The 24,900-nt window shown below is 39.6% G+C and overlaps 1 protein-coding gene across 1 annotated transcript in view; it reads left to right on the top strand.

The window, feature by feature from the left end:
* The window catches only part of LOC126261751 (condensin complex subunit 1), a 207,456-nt gene that overhangs the window by 85,168 nt on the left and 97,388 nt on the right, over positions 1–24,900 (top strand). The window contains exon 10 of the mRNA XM_049958566.1: positions 18,287–18,440. Within this exon, the coding sequence (XP_049814523.1) occupies positions 18,287–18,440 (154 nt within the window). The remainder of the gene's footprint in view (positions 1–18,286; positions 18,441–24,900) is intronic.

The raw sequence follows: 24,900 nt of genomic DNA, 5'->3' as shown, positions 1-24,900 counted from the left end.
ACTATGTCAACCAATCTAGTGCAGGGTGTGCATTGTACTGTCATTTTATGAATTAGGTGAGCGGAGTTTTTGGCAGAAAAATTATTTTCAAAAACAAAGGTCTCTCTGATTTGGTAATGGAGATGTCTCGCTAATATGAGATGTGTACTTCCAATGCCGTTAACTAAGGGACAAACTGAATGGTCCTGATTTCTAAGAATTAGTGGCTATGGATTCATGTTAACAAGTCATGTCTAATGAAATTTACTGAACATCCTTTACACTTTGATAATTCTTTTTAACTATGATGTGAAAAAATTCCTCTGTAGATCCATGTACTCCTGAAGAAGACAGTTCTACAGTTATTGAAAACAAGGTCAGTGGTTTTTAATAAACCTTCATACCAGCAAATGATTTGCTGATGTTCTCAAATCGGTCATTTACATTCACTGTTGCTGAGCAGCATCTATGTTCAAAATTCTAATATTCAGTATAGTATAATGTTATTTAGGGAGTATGGTGCCACTGATTTTTGTCGGCATCTCACATTGATGAGCCAACTGTATAGCTATGGAGCTACTGCTTTTCTCAGCATTTCAGATTTATTGTTCCAATGCTGCACCTCTCATTGTGAATTTATCTCACTATTTCTTCTTGTCTGTTCATCTTACTGGTGCAGACATGACAACATACATAATGTCGAGTTTGCATATGTTTTCAAATTTTTTGTTTTAAAAGCACAGTAATGACCATAACTTTAAAAATTTGCATTTCAAATATAGATACAATTCTCACTAAAGAGCTTAATACTTACCACACAGAATCTAGATCTTTGTCATCAGACACCACTAGAAATTTATTGTAAAACTAAATGGTAGGACTATATTTAACATCAATCTTATTTCTCAAAAGAATTGCCAAATAACCAGAGCCAAACAGTATAATTTGCAAGAAAGAAGTGAAAGATGACAGTCAAAATAAGTTCACAACATGGTAGAATTGATCTTTTCTTCCTCTCTCTCTTTCTGAACTCTTTCCAGATTACATTTCTCAGCAACTGGTAGTTAAGAACTACTTTTCCATCTCACAATATAACTGTTTGTACAAAAATGATTAAATAAATCAATTTTAAGATACATTTGTAGTTATAATTTAATAATTAAACATTTTACTTATTTAACATGTGTAGCTTACCTCCAGATATGCAATCACTACGTTTGCATGTGCCACATCTTCCAAAAGATGAAGACCAAATTTCAGAAACCGTTTTTTCACTGTCCCTTTTTTTCTAAGCCTAGTTAAATACGACTTCTGGCAAACAGCTGATCCAGTTTCTGATTCAGTTATTCCATTCACTTAAATATTGCTGGTAGACTGCTTCATGCTCAGTCCAATATTTCTGCTGAAGCTCAGTCCAATATTTCTGGTTCTCCTTCAATGCACAATAAGTCCATATTAACTGAATATACTGGGAGCAAGATGCAACATTGCAAAACCGGCTGTGTTTTCATGCGAGCAAAAATCAATAGCAGAATTGGAAAACCGCCAACTAGAAATAATTTCCAAAATCAATTTTGAAGTGTTTACATGACATCCAAAAAGCAGTACTGGGAAATCTGTTTACATAATCTGGTTTTGGTAGGCCCTATGTAAATGAGGTGAATATCTTATTTTCATGTTATTTCTAAAAATATACTGTTTTCCCTCCTATACAGGGACTGGTTACTGTTACGTCCTTCAGTTTCCATCATCATCATCATCATCATCATCATCGCCGTCATCATCACAGATACACACAGGGCATCACAGGGGTAATGGTCATTATTCAGGGATATGACAGGAACTATCATTCAAAGCCCCCCCCATGAACCATGGACCTTGCCGTTGGTGGGGAGGCTTGCGTGCCTCAGCGATACAGATGGCCGTACCGTAGGTGCAACCACAACGGAGGGGTATCTGTTGAGAGGCCAGACAAACATGTGGTTCCTGAAGAGGGGCAGCAGCCTTTTCAGTAGTTGCAGGGGCAACAGTCTGGATGATTGACTGATCTGGCCTTGTAACATTAACCAAAACGGCCTTGCTGTGCTGGTACTGCGAACGGCTGAAAGCAAGGGGAAACTACAGCCGTAATTTTTCCCGAGGACATGCAGCTCTACTGTATGATTAAATGATGATGGCGTCCTCTTGGGTAAAATATTCCGGAGGTAAAATAGTCCCCCATTCGGATCTCCGGGCGGGGACTACTCAAGAGGACGTCGTTATCAGGAGAAAGAAAACTGGCGTTCTGCGGATCGGAGCGTGGAATGTCAGATCACTTAATCGGGCAGGTAGGTTAGAAAATTTGAAAAGGGAAATGGATAGGTTAAAGTTAGATATAGTGGGAATTAGTGAAGTTCGGTGGCAGGAGGAACAAGACTTTTGGTCAGGTGATTACAGGGTTATAAATACAAAATCAAATAGGGGTAATGCAGGAGTAGGTTTAATAATGAATAAAAAAAAAATAGGAGTGCGGGTTAGCTACTACAAACAGCATAGTGAACGCATTATTGTGGCCAAGATAGACACAAAGCCCATGCCTACTACAGTAGTACAAGTTTATATGCCAACTAGCTCTGCAGATGATGAAGAAATAGATGAAATGTATGACGAGATAAAAGAAATTATTCAGGTAGTGAAGGGAGACGAAAATTTAATAGTCATGGGTGACTGGAATTCATCAGTAGGTAAAGGGAGAGAAGGAAACATAGTAGGTGAATATGGATTGGGGGGAAGGAATGAAAGAGGAAGCCGCCTTGTAGAATTTTGCACAGAGCATAGCTTAATCATAGCTAACACTTGGTTCAAGAATCATGAAAGGAGGCTGTATACATGGAAGAAGCCTGGAGATACTGACAGGTTTCAGATAGATTATATAATGGTAAGACAGAGATTTAGGAACCAGGTTTTAAATTGTAAGACATTTCCTGGGGCAGATGTGGATTCTGACCACAATCTATTGGTTATGAACTGCAGATTGAAACTGAAGAAACTGCAAAAAGGTGGGAATTTAAGGAGATGGGACCTGGATAAACTGAAAGAACCAGAGGTTGTAGAGAGTTTCAGGGAGAGCATAAGGGAACAATTGACAGGAATGGGGGAAAGAAATACAGTAGAAGAAGAATGGGTAGCTTTGAGGGATGAAGTAGTGAAGGCAGCAGAGGATCAAGTAGGTAAAAAGACGAGGGCTAATAGAAATCCTTGGTTAACAGAAGAAATATTGAATTTAATTGATGAAAGGAGAAAATATAAAAATGCAGTAAATGAAGCAGGCAAAAAGGAATACAAACGTCTCAAAAATGAAATCGACAGGAAGTGCAAAATGGCTAAGCAGGGATGGCTAGAGGACAAATGTAAGGATGTAGAGGCTTGTCTCACTAGGGGTAAGATAGATACTGCCTACAGGAAAATTAAAGAGACATTTGGAGAGAAGAGAACCACTTGTATGAATATCAAGAGCTCAGATGGCAACCCAGTTCTAAGCAAAGAAGGGAAGGCAGAAAGGTGGAAGGAGTATATAGAGGGTTTATACAAGGGCGATGTACTTGAGGACAATATTATGGAAATGGAAGAGGATGTAGATGAAGACGAAATGGGAGATAAGATACTGCGTGAAGAGTTTGACAGAGCACTGAAAGACCTGAGTCGAAACAAGGCCCCGGGAGTAGACAACATTCCATTAGAACTACTGATAGCCTTGGGAGAGCCAGTCATGACAAAACTCTACCATCTGGTGAGCACGATGTATGAGACAGGCGAAATACCATCAGACTTCAAGAAGAATATAATAATTCCAATCCCAAAGAAAGCAGGTGTTGACAGATGTGAAAATTACCGAACTATCAGTTTAATAAGTCACAGCTGCAAAATACTAACGCGAATTCTTTACAGACGAATGGAAAAACTGGTAGAAGCCTACCTCGGGGAAGATCAGTTTGGATTCCGTAGAAATGTTGGAACACGTGAGGCAATACTGACCTTACGACTTATCTTGGAAGAAAGATTAAGAAAAGGCAAACCTACGTTTCTAGCATTTGTAGACTTAGAGAAAGCTTTTGACAATGTCGACTGGAATACTCTCTTTCAAATTCTGAAGGTGGCAGGGGTGAAATACAGGGAGCGAAAGGCTATTTACAATTTGTACAGAAGCCAGATGGCGGTTGTAAGAGTCGAGGGGCATGAAAGGGAAGCAGTGGTTGGGAAAGGAGTGAGACAGGGTTGTAGCCTCTCCCCGATGTTATTCAATCTGTATATTGAGCAAGCAGTAAAGGAAACAAAAGAAAAATTCGGAGTAGGTATTAAAATTCATGGAGAAGAAGTAAAAACTTTGAGGTTCGCCGATGACATTGTAATTCTGTCAGAGACAGCAAAGGACTTGGAAGAGCAGTTGAACGGAATGGACAGTGTCTTGAAAGGAGGATATAAGATGAACATCAACAAAAGCAAAACAAGGATAATGGAATGTGGTCGAATTAAGTCGGGTGATGCTGAGGGAATTAGATTAGGAAATGAGACACTTAAAGTAGTAAAGGAGTTTTGCTATTTAGGGAGTAAAATAACCGATGATGGTCGAAGTAGAGAGGATATAAAATGTAGACTGGCAATGGCAAGGAAAGCGTTTCTCAAGAAGAGAAATTTGTTAACATCGAGTATAGATTTAGGTGTCAGGAAGTCGTTTCTGAAAGTATTTGTATGGAGTGTAGCCATGTATGGAAGTGAGACATGGACGATAACTAGTTTGGACAAGAAGAGAATAGAAGCTTTCGAAATGTGGTGCTACAGAAGAATGCTGAAGATAAGGTGGGTAGATCACGTAACTAATGAGGAGGTATTGAATAGGATTGGGGAGAAGAGAAGTTTGTGGCACAACTTGATTAGAAGAAGGGATCGGTTGGTAGGACATGTTTTGAGGCATCAAGGGATCACAAATTTAGCATTGGAGGGCAGCGTGGAGGGTAAAAATCGTAGAGGGAGACCAAGAGATCAATACACTAAGCAGATTCAGAAGGATGTAGGTTGCAGTAGGTACTGGGAGATGAAGAAGCTTGCACAGGATAGAGTAGCATGGAGAGCTGCATCAAACCAGTCTCAGGACTGAAGACCACAACAACAACAACAACATCATTCAAAGCAAATAAAGTGTGGTAAACACAGGATCTAAAATGCATATGTTAAGAGCTATGAGCGGTGGTTCATCTTCACTCTTGAAACACATTTTTTCTACTGAAGAACTGATCATAGCTCTTAAAGTATGCATTTTAGAGCCCTTGTTCACCAGACTTTTTTGCTTTGAATGATCGTTCCTGTCATACCTGAATATTGACCATTCCTCCTGGGACACCTGGTATATACACTAATCAATCAGAACAACACTATGATGACCTACCTAATAGTCAGTATGTCCATCTTTGGCATGAGTAACAGTGGCGATGCATCATGACATGAAAGCAATGAGACCTTGCTAGGTCACCGGAGGTAGCTAGCACCACATCTGTGCACACGCATCACCTAATTCCTGTAAATTCTGGGGAGGGGAGGCAGTGAGCTCTAATGCCACATTCAATCAAATCCCAGATGTATTCGATCGGGTTCTGATCTGGCGAGTTGAGGGGGCAGCACATCAGCACCATGTTCCTCGAACCACTCCATCACACTCGTGGCCATGTGACATGGACCATTATCATGTTGAAAAATGCCACTACCATTGGGAAGCATGTTTGTCATGAAGGGGTGTACATGTTCTGCAACCTGTGTACGATACTCCTTGGCCATCATGGTGCCTTGCACAAGCATCACTGGACCCATGGATGCCCACATGAATGTTCTCGAGAGCATAATTGGGCTGCTGCCAGTTTGTCTCCATCCCGCAGAACAGGTGTCAAGAAGCTATTCCCCCAGAAGATGACGGATTCATGCCCTCCCATCAGTGTGATGGAGAATGTATCGGGATTCATCAGACCATGCAATGCTCTGCCACTGCACCAACATCCAGTGACAGTGATCACATGCCCTTTCCAGTTGTAGTTGCTAATGTTGTCGTGTTAACAATAGAACATGCATGGGTTGCTGGCTGCAGAGCTCCATCATTAGGAGTGTTCGGTGCACTGTGTGTTCAGACACACTTGTACTCTGCACAACATTAAAGTCTGATGTTAGTTCCGCCACAGAACTGCCTGTTTTGTTTTACCAGACTGCCCAGCCTACGAGGTCGGACATCTGTAATGAGGGGTGGGCCGCTCAACCCCATGCTGTCTGGACATGGTTAAAATCTTGGTTTTGCCACATGTTGAAGGCACCACAGCACACCTCAAACACCTGACAAGTTGTGTGGTTTCCAAAATACTCCTCCCCGGCCATCACACCCTGCCCTAGGTCAAACTTAGATTGTGCACTTCTACACTCTACAAATGGACAGCACACTCTCTGATACTACATGCACCATGTTTGTGTCTGGCTAGCAGTTGTGAAATTTAAAATTTTCCTGGCAGACTAAATGTTCAAAGAGATTTCAGTATTGCAGCCGGTCCTCGTAAACTTCATCCCATGATATTTCATCAGGAAACCTGCCAGTCATCTGCAGATGAGCCATCAAAGACTGACGAAGACTTTCTCCACTCAGCCTCGTCTAGCTTGCTGATAGTCTTGCCGCGCATGCTTCAGAGTCCGTGACAGAAGGACCACACTTCCCAGTCCCATTGGCAGCACCCTAACTGGTGGAACTGCAAAGATTAGCTGTCTGGCATACCCACTCGCCACAGTCATATGGCATCTTCGTCTGGAGCATATCTTGGATATGATAGGAATTCCACGCATTATCCAGCTGGTAGCCGGGGTGTCTGTCAGAATGTCATTTCCATCTAACCAAAACATCCAGGAATGCGAGACAACCATTTTTATGTAATTCCATAGTAAATCGAATTTTCTCATGAATGGCAATTTTCTCATGAACGGCATTAACATGATGTAAAAACTCGATTAACTTATCTTGTCCGTGGGGCCACACTATGCAAGTATCATCTCCATATCTCCAAAAAACAATTGGCTTAAGAATGCCTGGTTCAAGTGACCTTTCCTCAAAATCCTCAAAGAGCACTTCAATCAGCAATTCTTAAACCAACTGGTTCTTGGAGATACATGCATGGTACTTTTGTATTGTGGTTCCAGCTGTTGGAGTTTTTACATCATCGTAACTCCAGTCAAGAGAATATTCAATTTACTACGGAATTAGAGAAAGATAGTTGTCTCCAATTCCTGGATGTTTTAGTTAAATGGAAGAGTGAGGCTTTCTCGGACATTCTGTTTACTGTAAGCTCACCTCACAACGATTTGCACTTAATCTCTTCAAGTTGCCATCACAAACCATGAGTGTGCTTAAAATCTTTGTACCCAGTGTGCATACAGTGTCAGATGCAGATATTTTACCAAAAAACTTGCACATTTAAGGATGTGTTCAGAGACAATGGATACTTGACTCAGTAAATTAACAGGGCATTCTCAGCCAAAACCATGAAATGGAAAGTGGATAAAGGGAAGAATGCACCGGCTAAGTCCCTAGCTTTTCTTCCCTTCGTCGGAAATATTTCCTTCAAAATAGCAAAAATCCCTAATAATTTTCAGGTGAAGGTGATTTTCCACCCACCATCTAAGATTTCAGACCTGCTGGGATCAGTGAAGGATAATTTGTTATTTCGGAAGGCAGGAATTAACAGAAATGTACAGCAATGTCAAAGACAGTTGATCCTTGCAGTTCCACCAGTGAGGGCACTGCCACTGGGACCGGGCGGTGTGGTCCTTCTGTCACTGGGACTCTGACTCACCAGCAGTACTATCAGTGTGCTATATAAGGCGGAGCAGAGCATGTCTTCGTGTCTTCAATGGCTCACATGAAGGTGACTGGCAAGAGTCCAGTTGAAATATCGTGGAATGAAGTTCACGACGACTGGCTGCAATCCCAAAATCTATTTGGCTAGCAGTTATTCCTCAACAGGTGACACTGCTATCACCTGGATGTCTTTATATCGATAATAGGTTGGTGGTCATAATGTTCTGGCTGATCAGTGCATAACTGACACCATTGTGTGTTTTTGAAAACTTTCTACAATGTTTGTAAATTCAGTACAGTAATTTGTTTCCTTAACCTTACTATTTCAATACAATCTGAGCAAGTAAGTGTGAAAGGTGTAATCTCAGAGGCATAGTCAACATCAGCAGAGCTCAAACCTACTCGTTATTGAGCTCTCCCACTGTTTTCCTAAATCAGTTTGATTCATACTGTCTTTGTTCCATGAAGTGCATTTCCTTTTTCCCATCTTTTCAATTGCTCTAATCATATTTGCTTACTGCACTATTGGTGTAGTGTTAAACTTTAATGATTGATTAAACAGAATTGGCAGAAGGGAATGACTTCCAAACTGCTGTTACGTGCATTTTCAGTTCTTAGAAATCCTGTGTACCTCATCTGGCTTCTGTATCAGTCCACATTTGGTTCCTCTCATAAACCATGACCAGAAGTGAGATGCCACCATGCTTGAGTGCTGTTACCTACAGTCACTATCATTCCAATTGTGAACATTCTCAAGAAATATAAGCAGATGATCCTTGGCTCATAGTCACAGGTGGATTTTTCCTTTATTCTTATTACTTGGATATAAAAAACTAGGATATTACTCTTGTTACAACCAACTGAAGAGCATAATTGATTTTATGTAGCTTTCTTCTTATTACAAAATCACTTCTTCCGTAGTTCAGCTTGCTGTGGTTCCTCTTTGCCGCCTCTTTGTACAAGTTGTAAGTTTATTGTTATTCTGAATGATGACTGTCAGCTAAGAATTCTTAATGTACAACAACCCTGAAAAATGAAAGTGGCGCAGATTTCATGACAGTTTTGTTTAGGTTAGAGTGTTGTTCTTAATATTCATTAAGAAGATATGGACAATAATTTCTTTAATTGATAAGTCATTGTTAATTCTCAAAATGTGAGCACAAAATCTTGATTCTCTTGTTATAAAAATATATCGACAATGCATAAATTATTCATGATATTTTCTTCTAGTCCAGACCACCTATAAGCAGCTGGACAAAAATTTTGAGTTAGTTCTTTCATTTCATGTATCTTCATGAAGGGCAAGAGGAAACAACTGTTTCATTGACTTAATTTCCATTGCAGTTTTTTAACAAATGTTTCCCCACAATTTTAATACGTCAGGATTGTGCATTTAATCTTTTAACAACAATAAGTCATCCTCAGATAACCAATGGTTACACTTTTTGAGAACATGTGAACACACAAACTGGAGCTCCTGTTTATGGAAGACTCGACATAAGTATGTCATAGTTCTGTCACAAGACAGTGATGTAGGTAGGAAACTAGTTTTAAATTTTGAGCAATACGAAATCCAGGATGGAATGCAACTTCGTTTCAACTATCCTGATCCTTTTGATGTTTATTCCTTGATTGATAAAAAACAGCATCCTTATACATTATTCTTCCAGTCTTTATTTTTAGAAAGCACCCATTGATTCAATGACAAATAAGTTGCACTATTTGGATAATATCCCGAAATGCTACTGTGATCAGAACATGGGCCATTGCTTCCAATTTGTGATTAATGAATTGTGAAGATATGCTTTCTTGTGATCACAAGCCCATAATTAAAGCAAACTCTTGTCTTTCATTGACTTGCAGGATTTCACTTGCCCCTGCAAACACTAGAGTTTGCTAGAGCTAATGTGTGAGGAAAAACATGATATATTACTTGTAGTTTTACAAATCAACATGTGTGATCCTTGTGGCTTTGTGCCCTGATAAAAATTTCTGTTGTTGGTTTACCATCTACATCTATGTAATCAATCTGTTATTCACAATAAAGTGCCTTGAAGAGGGTTCAATGATCCACCTTCAAGCTGTCTCTCTACCGTTCCACTCTCGAACGGCACGCAGGAAAAACGAGCACTTAAATTTTTCTGTGCGATCCCTGATTGCTCTTATTTTATTGTGATAATTTCTACCTATGTAGGTGGGTGCCATGCCAACAGAATGTTTTCGCAGTCGGAGAAGAAAACTGGTGATTCAAATTTCATGAGAAGATTCCGTCGCAATGAAAAACGCCATCGTTTTAATGATTGCCACTCCAATTTACATATCATGTCTGTGACACCATCTCCCCTATTTCGTGATAATACAAAACGAGCTGCCCTTCTTTGTAATTTTTCGAAGTCATCCATCAATCCCACCCGATGCGGATTCCACATCGCACAGCAATACTCCAGAATAGGGCAGACAAGCGTGGTGTAAACATTCTCTTTAGTAGACCTGTTGCACCTTCTAAGTGTTCTGCCAATGAACCGCAGTCTTTGGTTTGCTCTGCCCACATTATCTATGTGATCGTTCCAATTTAGGTTATTTGTAATTGTAATCCCAAGTCGTTTTGATCAACTGATGACTTTACAAGATGGTAAATGACAGCATCGTCTGCAAACAATCTAAGACAGCTACTCAGATTGTCCCCTATATCATTAATATAGATCAGGAACACTTCCTTGGGCAACGCCGGATATTACTGTTTTACTTGATGACTTTCCGTCTATTACTACAAACTGTGACCTTCCTGACAGGAAATCAGGAATCCAGTCGCTCTACTGAGGTGATACTCTGTAGGCACACAGTTTGGTTAGAAGATGCTTGTGAGGAACGGTGTCGAAAGCCTTCTGGAAATCTAAAAATATGGAAGCAATTTGACATCATCTGTCGATAGCACTTATTACTTCATGAGTATGAAGAGCTAGTTGTGTTTCACAAAACGATATTTTCTGAATCTGTGCTGACTATATTCAATAAATCATTTTCTTCGAGGTACTTCATAATGTTCGAATGCAGTATATGTTCTAAAACCCTACTGCAAATCGATGTTAGTGATATAGGCCTGTAATTCAGCGGATTACTCCTAATTCCCTTTTTGGGTATTGGTGTGACTTTAGCAATTTTCCAGTCTTTAGGTGCGGATCTTTCTGTGAGCGATTGGTTGTGTATAATTGCTAAATATGGAGCTATTGTATCGGCATACTCTGAAAGGAACCTGACTGGTATACAGTCTGGACCAGAGGCCTTGCCTTTATTAAGTTATTTACGCTGCTTTGTTACACCGAGGATATCTACTTATATGTTTCTCATCTTGGAAGTTGTTCATGATTGTAATTCAGGAATATTTACTTCGTCTTCTTTGGTGAAGGAGTTTTGGAAAACCGTAATAATAACTCTGCTTTAGTGGCACTGTCATCTGTGACTTCACTGTTGTTATCGCGCATTGAAGGTATTGATTGTGTCTTGCCACTGGTGTGCTTTATGTATGACCAGAATTTCTGTGGGTTTTCTGCCAGATTTCGAGACAGAATTTCGTTGTGGAAATTATTGAAAGCATCTCACATTGAAGTAAGCGCTATATTTCAAACTTCTGTAAAACTTTGCCAATCTTGGAGATTTTGCGTTCTTTTAAATTTGTCATGCTTTTTTCGTTGTTTCGGCAACAACGATCTTAACTGTTTTGTTTACTGTGGGGGATCAGTACCATCACTTAATAATTTCTGTGGTATATATCTCTCAATTGCTGTCGACACTATCTCTTTGAAAACATTCCACATCTTTCGTACGCTTACACGATCAGATCGGAAGGAGTGGAGACTGTCTCGTAAAAAGGCATTAAGAGCATTTTTATCAGCTTTTTTTAAATAGATATACTTTGTGTTTCTTTTTAACGGTTGTAGGTGTTACGGTATTCAGTGTAGTAGCAACTGCCTTGTAGTTGCTAATCCCTGTATTTGTCACAATACTCACTATTTTCCCAGGATTACTTGTTGCTAAAAGTTCAAGTATGCTTTCACAACCATTTACGCTTAGAGTGGGCTCATGAACTAATTGTTCAAAATAATTTTCTGAGGAAGCATTCAGTACAATTTCGGATGATGTTTTATGCCTGCCGCCGGCTTTAAATGTATAATTTTTCCAGCATATCGAGGGTAGATTGAAGTCTCCACCAACTATCATTGTATGAGTGGGGTACCTATTTCAAATGAGAATAAAGTTTTATTTGAACTGTTCAGCAACTATATCTCCTGACTCAGGGAGTCCGTAAAACGATCCAATTAATAGTTTAGTCAGATTGTCAGGTATAACCTCTACCCATACTATTTTCACATGAACTATCTACTTCGATTTTGCTACCTCTGACAGCAATAAATACTCCACCACCAACTGTATTTAATCTATCCTTTCTGAACACTGTGGAAAAATTTCAGCTGAACTTATTTCCGGCTTCAGCCAGCTCTCTGTACCTACAACTGTCTAAAATTTGCAAATACCTTCTCTCAGGGTTGCATCACAGGACAGACAATTAACTGAACACTGCTGTGTAATAGGTATTGATTCTGTCAAGGCTCCTGTCCAGAGTTCAAAGTTTTGAAAGGAGTTTTATTTAGTCCATAGTTGTGAGCTAAGTTGCAAAGATAACAGTTGAGATTTAATGTTTTATTGAAGATGATAAAGTTATTGACCATTGTACTTCATGGATGTGGTTTACATAAGAACCCAGTATTAACTTCTTAATTAACAAAGAATCCTTAACAGTTCAGATGAATCTTGTAACCATTGCATGATCTAGTGAAATCTCTTTACTTTAGCTTCACCATGTATTGCACCTACACTAATTAGCTCTTCCACATACATTTTTCGTACGTGTATTTAAAAGTTGCAGAACTACTTCAGACAGTTCAACAAATCAATTTCTCTTCTTTATTGAGCTTGGTGTAATTTTTCCTAAGCACTTAATTATGTGTTTATGCAATTACTTTTACATTACCTCACTGTCCCTGATTTAATAGATTTATTGCTGTATAGGTCTTCTGGGTTGTAGACAGTGTCAGGTAATACAACAATGAACAATTACTTCAGCCACTATTGCAAGTGGCTTTCATCAGAGTACATAATACAACCAAGACAGTGCAAATTCTTAATATATTGTCTTAACTTTTCCCCTAGAGTTCCTTTAAAATGTCCATTAAAAAAATCTGTCATATGATTGGATACATTCATAATAGCCATCATATTGGATCCCATCACACACTGAATATTAATTGTATGTATCTCAAGGAATTATAGGTGGAAGAATATACAGTGTATTAATAGTTAAAATTTACTGTCCCTGTAGAATTACATACTCTCTTGAGACACAGTTACAATAGTGGCTGAAATGTTGATTCGTTATTTTATGGCATTACATGGTCTTCGGCGCAGAAGAATTTTATGGAAACTTGACTGCAGCTGTAAAAGCCTACAGATGTATACTAGATTTATGTCAGGGCAAAATCTTGTCGAATCCTATACAAACACCATAGGCTCCTGCATCGCAGCATCCATTACCAGCAAAAAATATTCCCTTGGCTCACTTTTTGTTTTAGTGTCTGATACACAATTGGTTGTCAGAATTTGATGGTTTAAAAAATATCTTTTTTACTTGTACTGAGAATAGCATTTCTCATTTGCTACTTGAGGATGGTCTTGTTCAATCTCGGTAGATACTTGAGTTCCAGGCATGTATCGGGCAACATCTTTTTAGTCATCGCCATTTGTTAAGTGGTGCTCCCCCACCAGTTTGTACTCATTGCACTCAACCTTTGACAGTCCATTATTTCCTCACATAATGCACCTTTTTAAACCACTAACATTCTCATTTGTGTTTGCTTCCTGAGTTCTTGGCCATTTTAGCGAATGACGTATGGACTGTCAACTGTGTTTTACTTTTTATCTGTTGTAGCAGTATGGTGAAGGCCATTTAATTTTTAGTTAGTGACCTCCGTTTCTCTGTGGCATATTTTATAGACCTTTCTCCACGTCCCTGTTTTTAGCTGTCTTCTCTTCCGTCGATTTAGATTAATATGTAGTCATTTTTAACTCCTCTCTTTGTCTTCGTGTTCTACAGTAAAGTGATATGAAATAGAACGAGCACGTAAGTGCAGTAGTAGGGAAGGTGAATGGTTGCCTTCAGTTTATTGGAAGAGTTTTAGGAGAGTATAGCGCATCTATAAAGGAGACTGCTTGTAGAACACTGATGCAGCCCATTCTTGAGTACTGCTCGAGGGTTTAGGATCCCCTCTAGGTTTATACTCAATCTTAGAGCATTCATTTCTTTACTATATAGTGACATTAAAATTTCACGGTTTGGGATCACAGTCATGTGGTGGTGGTGGTGGTGGTGGTTTTTTTTCCCCCTGTATCTTAAAATCTTGTGAGATGTATCCACAGAATTATAATGTCCATATATTTGGTCTGTCATTTTTGTCAACATCTTTTACATGAATTGCACCAAATCACTACTTGTGTGTACTGTTTATGTGAAAATTCATGTCACAAGTAGTGATTTGGTGAGTTTATGTTAGGTATGTTAAAAGGCCCAGTATACAGATACGATCATGGCATACATACATGCTAGAAGTTTTTCAGATTTTGAAGTGTGCTAAAGTGCAATTATACCACGTGATACTGACCATATGGCCAAAATCGCAGTAGTGCAAATAAATAACTTTTACAGAGAATGGCAACTAAGACGTAATTTACAAAATCATAGGGAAATGTTGGTTCTGGATGGTGATGCTGCTCACTGATTAAAGTTGCTGTTATCCAGCACTTAACTGGAAAGGTTTTCCTGCATTAGTCGTCCCCCCTGTCTGTCCCTGTCATGAACATGTTGCCCACAGGATTTGACTGGCAGTGGGGCCTGGTTGTTTGCTGATATCCAGTCCATTTTGGACTGCCTACAAACACAAAGGTGAGATCAGGGTTGTGGGTGTCTCACAGGGCAGAGTGTCTGAAGGCAGGAAAATCTCGGGAGCAGGGGGAAAGGGTTCAGAGCGTACAACGGAGGAAAAACAAATGCCGGTGGCAGCAGTGACAACAGGTGGTGAATGCTGTTGCAGCGGCAGTACCCGCTGAAAACCTGAGAACAGAATTGCAGTCCTTCAGTAGCGAAGATTCTACTGACTGTAGCAGTTGTGGCTTCCTCACTCGTGGACCAACAGTTGACCATGTACAGAAATTTTGTGTGTGCATTGATGACAATCAGCCAGATGATATCCAAGAGGTGTCCAGCAGAATCAACATGAATGCTCTCCCATGGGTTGGAGGGTATTGGCTAGATAGAGAATGTCTGCCAGCATGCTGGCTGCTGCTGTTCGTACTGAGAACAGCTGCTAAGAAGATGCTGGACCTGCTAGTCTAAGCCCAACCAATACACATGACGCCAGGTGAGTAGTTTAGTGCCCAGGACTCTCCAGTGATCTTGCTGCAGGAGCTGCAGTACTGACTGTGGGACCACCCAGGAAGATCGTTGGTCAGTAGTGAGGGGCATCACGCCACCCAGCAGGACAAGCCAGTGGCAAAGGGGAAAATAATGGAAGAACAGGTTAGAATCTTGTCCAGGAATTTCGCCAGGTCAGCCTTGTTAGATGTACCTCTGCCCCTGTTGTAAAATGTCTTTCGACATCGCTGCTGCCACATGTGTCATTGTGGTAGGAATCGAGCCTCTTCATCCAAATGGAAGCCCGAGATCTCATCTTGGTCGAAATGGGTCAGGGTTCCTCAGGAGACAGAAAAGGGTGTCCTTGTTTGCGTGTTGTTTGACATTCTTGAAGTGAATTTCATAGTGGTAACTGAGAAAAAGCACCCAGTGCTGGAGGTGGTGGGCAGTCCTCTATTAGCTTTGCTGCAGGATCAAAGAGGGAGAGTAACAGCTTATGATCCATATTGGAAAACATGGAATTTCTTCAGCACAAAGACAGTTACAAGAGCATCCTTTTCGATTTGCGAATACTTCTTTTGGATAGCACTGAGTATCTTTGACACAAAAGCTGCCCTCGTATCCATTAGTCAGGAAACCCTGAGGCCTGTTGTCTCCACCAACTGTTTACAAGGTTGAAATGTGGCAAGAAACGGGGCCTGTATGAGGACCTGCCTCAGATGTGAAAGCTTGCTCACACACTTCTGACCAGACAAAAAGGATGCTCTTCTTCTGAGGATTTTTTAGCAGGCACTTAATTGACACCATACCTGGGATGAATTTGCTGTAATATGTGATCTTCCCCAAGGAAGACAGGAACTCCTTTCGATTTCCGAGGTGAGGAACGGCGATGGTTGCTTCAACCGGCCTGTGTGTGTATTGAATGCCGTCGCAGGAGATAAGTGCCCTCGGTATTCCACCAATGGTTGAAAGAAAACTGATTTCTCAAGTTTATGTTTCAGGCCTGTGGCAGCTACCACAAGTTTGCTAAGTGTCCTGTCATTGTAGATCCTGTCACCACAATGTCACTGAGGTAATTTGTACATCCTGGGATGTCCTGCAACAATTTTTCGAGGAATTGCTGAGAAATGGCTGGGGCACTGGCCATCCCGAGATTGAATTTTGAAAAATGTTGTTATCCCACAACTGCAGATTTCAGAATGGGGTAAATGTTGATTTTTGAAAGTTGACTAACCTCAAAAATTCCACACTGGCACAGTTTTCCCTGTGGCTTTCTAACAATAACTACCAGCATTCTCTCACAGATGAGGGTTGACAGCGTCCCACAATGCAAGGGGCATAGATCATATACAGAACAAGTCTGACTTCTTTAAGATGATGTGCTCCATAAAGTTCCTCTTGTTCCCCAGACCACCAGAGAAGCTTGATGACAAATTTGAAAGCTGAAGAAGCATCGCGGACTAAACGATTCTCTGTATAAGGGCTCTGAACCCCAAGAAAGGTGAAACAGCATGCAGGCTGTTTGTATGACGCCTTGATCGTGATTTGCCCCTTAAGGCGGATGTTTTACTTATTAAGTGCCACCAAGTGACAAGCTGTGGCACACATAGCTATAGATATGTTTCGAAGTTCAACAGAGGTGCATGTATTGACCTGTAGCTGAACTTCTTTGTCGCACAAAGTGAGAGTGATAAACAGTTTCTTAGGGGATACTCCTGGGTTGGAGGAGTCTGATGAAATCGCATTACTATCAAGTTAAATCAAACAATGGAAAATCCAGGATGGAATGTGTGTGTGTGTGTGTGTGTGTGTGTGTGTGTGTGTGTGTGTGTGTACTGCTAACAAAGACCTTAATGGCCGAAAGCTATCATTGTATGAATCTTTTTATTGTGCCTATCACAGCTCAGCATCTCCGCTATATGGTGAGTATTAATATCAAGTTACAGAGACATATGAGAAACGACAGTATTTCGCTGCAATCCAAGTAACAGATCCAACTGTGCTTAAATCGCTTTTTCATCGTGGAACTCGCCTAGTACGTACCAGCTTTCATGTAATCTGGCCACTCTCAGAGAATCGGCACAACTGGCCTTTGATGAATGTGTGCCTTGTTATCTACCTACTTTTACCACCACTGCTGTGTCATTGCATCTCATGTGGTTTCTTATCAATGTCGTAAACAGCCTTATCCATTGTACCTCACACAAGTGGCCAAGCTGCAGGGACTCAGTAGGAAATAATGTTTTGTGACTCCTGGAAATAAGAAATCATATGCTGAAGTGGTGATTTGGGACACAGTTATTTGGGAGACTCCTCATAAGGAAGTGTGTCTGAAAGCTCCACAATTCGAAGATCCTTCTTCGGAGAACATTTAAAAATTAACCCAATCATTCGAAGTTCCTTGGGCTGCGGGTCATCGGTTAGATTTTGGAGGTGACGTGGTGGCCATTGCTTTAGTCCAGGAAGAGGAATCCAATCTCGCCAAAACAGCAAATGCGGAAGTAGCAGAGAGCAAATACTGCCTACCTCTGGTGCAGTCTTGTAAACAAGGAAGCTATCTTGGACCTATGACAGACGTTCGTTTCTGTCGTGATCAGAATGTTTTTGAAAACATGTCTCAGATTCCTGATTTAGGTTTTTCCGCGATTAACCTAAATCACTGCAGGCAAATACCAGAACGTTTCTTTCAACAAGGCCACAGGTGAAATCTGCCCCACATATTAACACATTTTTATGTTTGTATATGTGACTTGTATTTCCTTGTATTAAGCTAGCAGATCCTGTAAGATTATAAAATGATCCTATAATGTATATGTTCTGATGCTAATGTGGGGGAGTAATAAATTTTTTAATATTCATTTAATGACCTTGTAGGTAGCCAGTGTGAGAATTATTCTTTTGTAAATGTAGTGATCACTTTATTCTCCAATTTTTCTTAAGGCTAAACTTTGTTATGTTGTAAATGTGTTATTTTATACCCCTACTAGATGACACATCAACAGATATGGAATGTGAGGAAATAGATTTTGCAGAACAATGTGGACTTGTCTGTAAACTGGTTAAATCTAAAGATTACAAGAGTGCCTATCAACAGCTGCGCTCTTTAGAAGAGAAGCTTCCTGCCCAAGTTCACTGCCTAAAGTAAGTAACAACTCCTTTAAGTATTTTTAAAAGTACGAGATTCGACTCTCCTGTCCTCTCCCGTTCCTGTATTCATTTACACTGCATACTACTCTTGGTATGTTAACTGATTTCCGGAATCTTTGTCATTTTTGTTTATAGATACACATTCATAAAATAAGTAAAATCTTCGTTTATGATGAGGAAAGACTTGACTGCTCTTATTTAGTTATTACCATGTGGAAAAAGTTGTTCTGAAAAGTAACATACAGCTTGAATTACAAGAACTCTTAGTCTCCCTGCAACAAGAACTTTTTAAGGGGTCACTTGCACGCGTGCCTGTAGTGTCAGGCAACTGTAGCAGAGTGGCTACAGTTGCCCGTGTGTTTGACAAAGGGAAGGCCTTACGAGCCGAAAGCTTTATTTGTGACAGTCTTTTTGTTGTGCCTGTCTGCGACTCAGCATCTCTGCTATGTGGTGAGTGGCAACTTTCCTTTTCATTACATTGTCTCAGTAGAAACTGACACAGAAGTGATTTATAACTTATGAATTATTCCAATGAAATTCCTGTACTTCATTTTGGATGATGAAAGGTAAATTCTTTGCAAAATCACAAACAGCAAGATACTCACTTACTTTGAGAGTTCTTCGTTAGTGATTTTATAGAACTGTGACTGCTGCTGGCTGATAAATGAGTGCGGTAGGAGCTTTTGTAAACTTCATGCAAACATTTCATGAAATCATCTGTTTTTGTTTCAGTCTCCAGAACTACATTGCGTGTTGTTAACCAACACTTATATGTTGAGACCGGATAATATGCATTTGCAAGTTGCATATGCATTCGCATATTTTGCTCCTTTTCACCGGTTATTGCATAATTTAACTAAAAACTAGTGACGATGCATATTTTAAAAATTCAGATGGTCGCTCTCTAGCCCGATCTAGTTTTGATGTCTCACAGATTGACCGCGACATAGAACTGTGTGCAATTGCTAACCAAGAAGCCACTGCCTAGTGAAATCAGTACAGAACTGGAACAGGCAGACAGAGTCAATGCTCCTGCACCCGTGTCCCTCGTTAATCCCCTCCACTGTCATACCGTACATGTCAGCAACAATTAAATTAAACTACGCAAGCTTTTAGTCACACGTCCATTGTTACACAGTTGAACATGTTTACGACATGTAATGTGTAACATGGTGTGCACCTTGCCACCCAAATAAAGAAATGTCGTTTCGTGCATAGCTGACCATCCTGGAACATTTACACGTGACTGAATTGTTTTATATTGTTGAGTTTGTGAGAAAAACGATTTGTGCAAAAAAAGTTTCAAATAGACCAGTATGTCAAGACAAGTCTTCATATTGCAAGAATGCAGAAGAAAAGACCACGACAGCAACTTCTGATAACAGCAAGTTGCAGTAGCAGGGATTTGTCCAAAGGTAACCAAAAAAAAGTCGGTTTAACATGAATCTGTGTGAAGCATTCATTGCAAGCAATATTCCTCTTCACAAGCTTACAAATCCTATGCTCAAAGGTTTCCTGCGCGAATATTGCTTAAAACAGAATATACCAGATGAATCAACATTGCGTAAAAATTGTCTGACAATTTACGCAAATGTTCCGGAAGAAATACGCCATGAACTCAAGGACAGCATTATCTGGATTTCAGTTGACGAAACTACAGTCACTTGTGGCTGTTACATTGCAAATTTAATTGTTGGTGCTTTAAAAGAAGAGCCTATTTAGCAGCCTGCAAAAAACCTGAAAAAGTAAATCATTCTACAGTTGCCAGATTTGTGAATTGAGGGTATTAGAAAAATATTTCCATAATCTTCTGCAGATGAAAGGGCATTTGTGTTTTTCAGATGCTGCTTCCTATATGATCAAAGCAGGAAAAGCCCTCAGAATACTTTATCCCAATTTGATTCATGTGACATGCTTTGCTCATGGAGTAAATCGCCATGCTGAAGAAGTACGTTCCACGTTTGCAACTGTAAGTAAACTGATTTCATCCACAAAGAAAGTGTTTCTAAAGGTTCCTGCTTCAAGACCTACAAAGAAAAACTACCAAATTTACCTTTACCTCCCGAACCAGTGGTAACCCATTGGGCTATGTGGGTCGTAGTTGTGTTGTTTTATAATTGAACATTTCGAGGCCATTAGAGTGGTAGTAAATGTCTTCGATAGTGCAAAGGCTATTTCAGTTTGCCAGTAAAAGGAAGCTTTTAATGATTCCAATGTTAGAAAAAGACATTGCTGTGATTAGCACTCATTTTTCCCATAGACCTGCAAGTATTAAAAAGCTTTTAACTCAAGGTTTGGCGTTAAATGAATCCATTCATTCAATGAATAAAATTATTCTAGTGAACTTCTCATTGCCGGAGGTATTCCCAAGAAAACAGACAAGTTTGAAAACATTTTAGACAATAATCCATACTTTGAACCCTTGTGCCAAATTGATAGTTTTAGTAATGGGACGGTTGAACTGTTACCAGAAACAGTAAGTGCCAACATAGCACCCAAATTCAAATACTGCCCAGTTACCTCAGTTGATGTAGAATGGTCTTTTTCTGCTTATAAAAATGTTTTGAGTGATCAAAAACGCAATGTTACTACCGAAAATTTGGAGCAGTACTTGGTCATCTATGTTTACTGTAGTAGAAAAATGTAAAAAAATGTAAATTATGCTTTGGTCCAATAGTATTAATTAAACGTTAATGCTGTTCAAAAAATTCGTGATTGTATTTGTTTTTTTAATAAAATGTTACGGAGTTTTTGAGCGTGCCCCCTCTGCGTGCAATGTGTCTCTAAGTTGTTCCTGTACATATAAATTGTTTCGCTGTGACTCACTCGCATCACATCCGCTTGTTACTGACAAAAATAGCAAAGGAGGAACAATTCTTGAAACACAGTATATGTGCCCATATGGCAAATTTTTAGAAAATAACCTCAGAAAGGCCCCCAGAAAGTACTCAGAAAAAGATAACGGCATTCTAAATGTGCCAATTTTTCGCATGGCCGTCACTTTTCCATGGACAGTTCGACTTTGAAATATAATTCACACAGTAACTACAATGTTTTTTTTATTATTTGATCTTGCATATTTTGACACTTTTCATGCCTTTTTTAACCATTTTTTCATGCATATTTTAAGATTTTTATGATGTATATGATCCCATTTCTACTTATATGTAATTTCATCGTGCAGTTCATACCAAACAGTTCAAGAAGATAATCAGTCAGTTCTGTCACACTTGGGCAATAGGGACAAGCACACAGTATAACCCCGCTTTTACGTTCCTGGAATTAATGTTTTCCTGATGTTTACAGCCTTTTTTATTGGTCCTTTGAAATTCCCTATGCTCACAATGTTAATTTGCACCTGATTTTGTGTCAACATATTTATAATTTTCCCACGATTTACGCATTACGAAAAAATGTTTGTGGAGAAAAAATGATGCGGGGCGTCCAGTAGTGTTTACAAATATGCTTGGTTAAGTTTCTTGACACCAGGGCGCTCTACTCATCTGATTTGAACTGGTAAACATCTGAAAGTTGGAACAGTTCGTGCCGTATCTCCCACAGCTACCAAGCTCTAGTTGGCGTTGTGGCTGATGGTAGTAACTAGGTTTGTTCAAATGAAGATATCATGACCAATCACAACCATTTCCAAACTGTCTTTACTGTGGAAACGCAGTTTTTTATGATCATCGTGACCCCTTTGTCGAACCATATTTAGCGTGTTTCAGCGTATAGCCACTTGGAGCACTAGTTGACACTGTCATTTACTTTGCGTTGCTCAAATTTTTTTAGTTTAAACACACCACAGGTTACATATTTTATTCATGATGAGCAAAACATGTTTTGAGAATGTACTCTCGTTGTCAAGTGCAGTATTTATATATGTATTTTTTGTGATGTTACACAAAGAGCATGAGCGATGGTACGCGGGTACGCACGTGTCTGTGTGTGTGTGTGTGTGTGTGTGTGTGTGTGTGTGTGTGTGTTTTTCTACATAACTGATGAGGCACAGTACCTGATAACCTCAAAAAGATGACTACAGTGCAAGAGACGCAGAATAACACATATTCAAGCACCACACACAATACTTATTTACATATTTGCACTTGACAACGAGAAAAAAATTCTTGAAACACATTATGCTAAGCGCAAAAAAATACGTAACTAGTGCAGTATTTCATTATAATGAATGACAGCTGCAGGGTTTCAAAAACCTTGATTATGACATATGAAATTGAGTCAAACATTCCTATTTCCCAGACAGTTATCAGTTCCAGTTAAATCAGTGGTTTTTATCAGATAATAAACCTTCATTAGATAATAAACAAGTCCCTGACAAGTTTTTGATGCCTGTTATGTACATATATCTTACATAAAGTGCAAGGGGTATCCTATAAATAACTTCTATGGCTTGAAACATTATTTCCCACATTTTACCGCGTATTACACCATTTTTTTTTGTTTTGAAAACCCTTGAAAAGTGTAAAAGTGGGGCTTCACTGTTTCTTTCAAATATACGTTCCTTAAGAGTGTGCAACAGTAGCTGCTTCTGCTTATGTATTTTAATTCCATTCTCTTTCACAGAGGTAGGCTTTTCTTCCTGGTATCACACAGTTCATGTTATGATCACAGTAAAAATCACACATTGAATGGTTTCCTCACCAATGTCTTACCCTCGATTTGCATCTGGTGTCGCCAAAGTACCACATTCTGCTACTGACTGTTTAGGTGTTTAAACAATGTAATTTAAAGTGGAAAATTCTTTCATGGTTTTCCTTATACTACAGCTCTTTGAATATCTTGCTAAAATTTGTATTTTGTCATTCATGCAATCTGAATTGTGAAACTTATCTCTCAGCTGGGCTACAATTTCTCTTTCTCTGCTTCTTTCACAGTGTTTTTATTCCAGTTGTGCCACAACAGTATGATCTACTTCTTTAAATGGATTCCAACAATACAATGTTGACTTAAAATCCATTTTTTACAAACTACTACTGACTACTACTGCAACTGTACGCTCTGGGTTGAGTATAGCCATGAAACAAGCTAACGGTTATTGGTTGAAACAAGTCTCTGATTGGCTGTTCACAGCAAGAAATGTTCACCAATTGGTCAGAATAATAGTGACTGCTGTTGGATGCTGTTCTGGAAAAAAACGGATACGTAGCTTCTTACTGCATTTTGTTAGTGCGATGATGTAGATGAAGTAAAGGTTATGATTCCTTTGGCGTGCCTTCTTGATATTTATCATGTTTATAGTAACATATAGAAGCAATACAATTTTTTCCAAAAAAATTGGAAGTAGAGTGTTTTAAGATATACAAAGTCAAACGTTAAGATTAATGACCGTGAACGTGAAAATTCTTAGAAACATTACATGCTGCATATCAATGTAAAGCTCTAATCATTAGCTTATCAATTATATAAGTTTCCTTGCTTTATCTGGGTTAGAACCGAATTACGGTCATTAATACATGCAAGTTTTGCACAATTTCCAAACTTTGCATGCCTGTAACTTTCTTCACAATTGTCATACACTTCTGCAAATTGTTAGTTTTCCATCTGTTATCTGGCTCATTGAATGTACAAAATTTGGAGGAAATCTGGATGGATTGGGTTTGCTGCATTGAAATGACCCATACATCTAATATATAGAGGATATAAGAACAGTGTGGTCTAGGGGTAGCGTCTTTGATTCATAATCAAAACGTCTACGGTCCCGGGTTCAATCCCCGCCACTGCCTAAATTTTGATAAATAATCAGCATTGGCGGCCGAAGACTTCCGGCATAAGAAGTCAGCCTCATTCTGCCAACGGCCTTGTCAAAGAGGGCGGAGGAGCGGATAGAGATTCAGGGCACTCTCTTGTCCGAGGGGTGGGAAATTGCCCCTAAAGGCGGAAGAATCAGCAATGATCGACATGAGGATGCAGAAGGCAATGGAAACCACTGCATTAAAGACACGTAACGTGTATCCACAGGACATGTGGCCTGTAATTGAAGAAGCGTCATGATGATCTCTCCATTGGCAAAAGATTCCGGAATAGTCCCCCATTCGGATCTCCAGGAGGGGACTGCCAAGGGGGAGGTTACCATGAGAAAAAGATTGAATAATCAACGAAAGGATAACGTTCTAAGAGTCGGGGCGTGGAATGTCAGAAGCTTGAACATGGTAGGGAAACTAGAAAATCTGAAAAGGGAAATGCAAAGGCTCAATCTAGATATAGTAGGGGTCAGTGAAGTGAAGTGGAAGGAAGACAAGGATTTCTGGTCAGATGAGTATCGGGTAATATCAACAGCAGCAGAAAATGGTATAACAGGTGTGGGATTTGTTATGAATAGGAAGGTAGGGCAGAGGGTGTGTTACTGTGAACAGTTCAGTGACCGGCTTGTTCTAATCAGAATCGACAGCAGACCAACACCAACAACGATAGTTCAGGTATACATGCCGATGTCGCA

Source organism: Schistocerca nitens, chromosome 1 (assembly GCF_023898315.1).
Source record: "Schistocerca nitens isolate TAMUIC-IGC-003100 chromosome 1, iqSchNite1.1, whole genome shotgun sequence".
Lineage (NCBI taxonomy): Eukaryota > Metazoa > Arthropoda > Insecta > Orthoptera > Acrididae > Schistocerca > Schistocerca nitens.
This window is presented reverse-complemented; position numbering and strand designations above follow the sequence as displayed.